General features: G+C 40.0%; 1 protein-coding gene across 1 annotated transcript in view; it reads right to left on the reverse strand.

Moving 5' to 3' along the window:
- Positions 1–6: 6 nt before the first annotated feature.
- hsd3b7 (hydroxy-delta-5-steroid dehydrogenase, 3 beta- and steroid delta-isomerase) overlaps positions 7–3,011 on the reverse strand; it is an 8,642-nt gene continuing 5,637 nt past the window's right edge. The window contains exons 4-6 of the mRNA XM_035655562.1: positions 2,522–2,621; positions 1,822–1,984; positions 7–706 (exon numbers count right to left, since the gene is read on the reverse strand). Coding sequence (XP_035511455.1) covers positions 294–706; positions 1,822–1,984; positions 2,522–2,621 — 676 coding nt within the window. The 3' untranslated portion in view covers positions 7–293. The remainder of the gene's footprint in view (positions 707–1,821; positions 1,985–2,521; positions 2,622–3,011) is intronic.

A 3,011-nucleotide genomic window follows, 5' to 3' on the forward strand; every position in this document is an offset into this window, starting at 1 on the left:
GAGAGAGAGAGAGAGAATGACACAGACTCTGCCAGCTAAACTACCCCCTAAAGGTGCCCCCAAAATACAGATCTTAGTATATATGTAGTAAATTGCTGTAAATTGTGTTTACATCTGTCATAATTGGTTAATAACTTAATTGCAGCACATTCCTAACAAAATGCATGATCTCTTGGTGGTTGTAAATCATAATTTCTTTAACAACGCTGTTAACAAATGTATATATTTAACAAATATAACAATGAAATGAAATGGTCATACAACACTGAATATGGTGTGCTTTATAGCAGACATTAAGAGTCTTTGGGGTTATCCAGAGGGAAAGTGTCAACCCATTTCTGTGTGCGGGCTAGACATTGATCCCAGTCATACAGCGGGCGGTACTGAAAGTGACGCAGGGCTTTGTCTGTGCGGACAGTGAAGGAGGTACTAGCCACGGCTAAGGTGTAACGGTTCAATAACGGCGTGAAGTTGTAAACAGGGCTCAGTATCCAGCGGAGCAAGTCATTAACTATGGCCAGAACCCAGAGGACCAGTGCGGGCATGCGGACCCTTCGGAAGTTAAATGTGGAAAGGAACATCATGTTGAAGTCCTCGTAGCTCTTGTAGGGTGAGTCATCGTAGCAGAAGAAAGCTTCACCTCCCACCGTCTGCGGGCGCTCCCTCAGGGCTCGGGCTACAAGCAGATGCATCCAGGCTACGTTGCCTAGTAAAACAAACAAATAAGTTAATACCACATTGAATGATGAAAGAAGTACTCAAAACATTTACCTCAGTAGAAATCCTCAAGTAGTATAATGTACTTGTGTCCCAAAATAAAATGTAGGCAGTCAAACAAATGACCCACCACTGTTTTCTTTTACATTTTTTACCAAGCTTTTTATGGCCCTTTTTGGAGCTTATGTGTTTGTGTTTTTAACAGTAATACTTGTTATAAGAAGCAAAAGGTGACTAATGACTTATACCAAATAAAGTAGGAAGCTTAGAAATAGAATTAAAATATAACTACTTTAAAAACAGATGAAAGCTGTGAAAGCTAAATCAAGACATTGTTGTAAAAGTTTTATGCCATTAACCAATGTTGAATATAAAACATAATATTCTTTACTTTATCCAGTGCCATCAGATAAACCTAGTGGCGTAGAAGTTCCTTACATTGTGTGTAAGTACAACACTTGAGTTGCTTAATTCCTGTGGCGACCTTACATCCACAGACATCATTGTTAACGTCACCTGAGTGCACGCTACAACTTACAAAATATCTACAGTGTCTTATGTGCTAATAGTGAACTTGCATCCTCAGTAGTTAAGGTTGAGAAAATGTATTTAATGACGTGTTTATACAGCTGCTCCTTTAAGATCAATGCAGGCTGATACTACTCACATGGTATCAGTATCACAAGAAATCTACATCAGGAATATCACTGCTGTTCATGTTTGTCATGTTGTACCCTCTGTCCATCTTTAGACGATACAGACTTCGGGCTTTTCACTCCTCGACTAGCAGTTGTTGAGGAGTCAGCTTAAGAGAGCGTTGTAAGGTTTTAGATTACCACCTGCACTGTCTGTACTGTTAAATCTATCAGTTACAAGAAATGTAGAGGAAGTGCTTTTGCACGGCAACTGTGCTTCTGCTTTTAGCCCTGGTGTGAACTCAAGTCATCATTTTTATCGGTTTCTCTTTTGTAGTTTATTTTTTCTCGCTGTCTCTCGAGTTACAAAGAGCAGAGGTTGTAATAGATCTGATTCCTCAGGCTACACTGAGGGACCCTGACGTGTCCTATAAGTTGTGGTTAAGACTCACTAAAACATTCATTTTACCTGCATAGACACGCCCGTGTTCGGAATTTTCTGGGACACCCCCGATGATCAAGCCTCCCCTTTGTACACCCTGCTTGTAGAAATCCTTAATTAGCTCGTGGCCCTCGCCATAGATCCCCGTCGGCCTCAGAGAGCATGTGTGTAAACACTGTCCACCCTTCACCTGGACAGAAGACAAAACCCAGATTTGATGTTAGGAATCAGAGAGACTTACAGAAATAAAAACCATAACACACAGGAGTCAAAGGGTTTTTTTTTGTGGATTTTCATTGCAGAAGTGACACTACAGCGAGGCCACAGGGGGTTGATAGAAAAAAAATTTGTGGCAACAAAAGATTCCCTCATGTTTTTTCCAAGCTGGAATCCAAGCAAGCACACGCCAGTTACAAAAATTTTAAACTGTCAGATTGTGCAACCTAGTCTTAAGCTTAAGATAATATAATACAGAAGCTGATATACCTGATCTGATACACACATCTGGATGCCAAGAAATACTTATTTCTATTCGGCATGTGTTTTTATGATTTTTGTGTTAAGACAGTTGTTTTATTATTTAAACTTTTTTACTTCTCTCAGTATGTCTGTAAACTGAACTCACTAGTTAAAATGTGCTTTTAATAAATCTGCTTCACTGGGATTTTGCTGTGACCAGAAACCACAAATAACCAGTTATTTGTTGAATTGATATTGTAAAACATACCTTGGTGCCATTAGCTTCAAGCACAATCTTCTCTGCCTTTGCTTTGCTCTTGGGATAGGCCATAGTGTGTTTCACATTGTAAGGTGTGTCTTCATTGCCCCTGCAGACAAATTTCAAACAGTAAGAGGAGAACTCAGGAGAAAGTAAGCAGACCTTGCTGATGTGACTTTGCTACATGTATGAAAGGAATGTCTTTGCTGGGCCAAATGGACACCAGGGAGGAAGCCTCCAAAGAGAAAGGCAGAGAGATAAAAACCGAGTTAGAAAGGGAAACAAAAGATTAAAATCAAGGACACGTCATGTCTGGCATTATAAGCTTCAGCTCTCACCTCAACTTGTTTTTTGTGTTTTTTTAGTGCTTGGGCAGACAAGAGCAAACAAAGGCTCATTCTCATGCTGTGATTTCATCTTATGATGTGAAGACAGAGAGGTTGCCAAATATTGGGTGTGCAAATTCACTCATACGCACAGACATGCACAGACACACACA

Source organism: Morone saxatilis, unplaced genomic scaffold, assembly GCF_004916995.1.
Source record: "Morone saxatilis isolate NCDOM2014 unplaced genomic scaffold, NCSU_SB_2.0 Contig14, whole genome shotgun sequence".
In the NCBI taxonomy this organism is placed as follows: Eukaryota; Metazoa; Chordata; class Actinopteri; family Moronidae; genus Morone; species Morone saxatilis.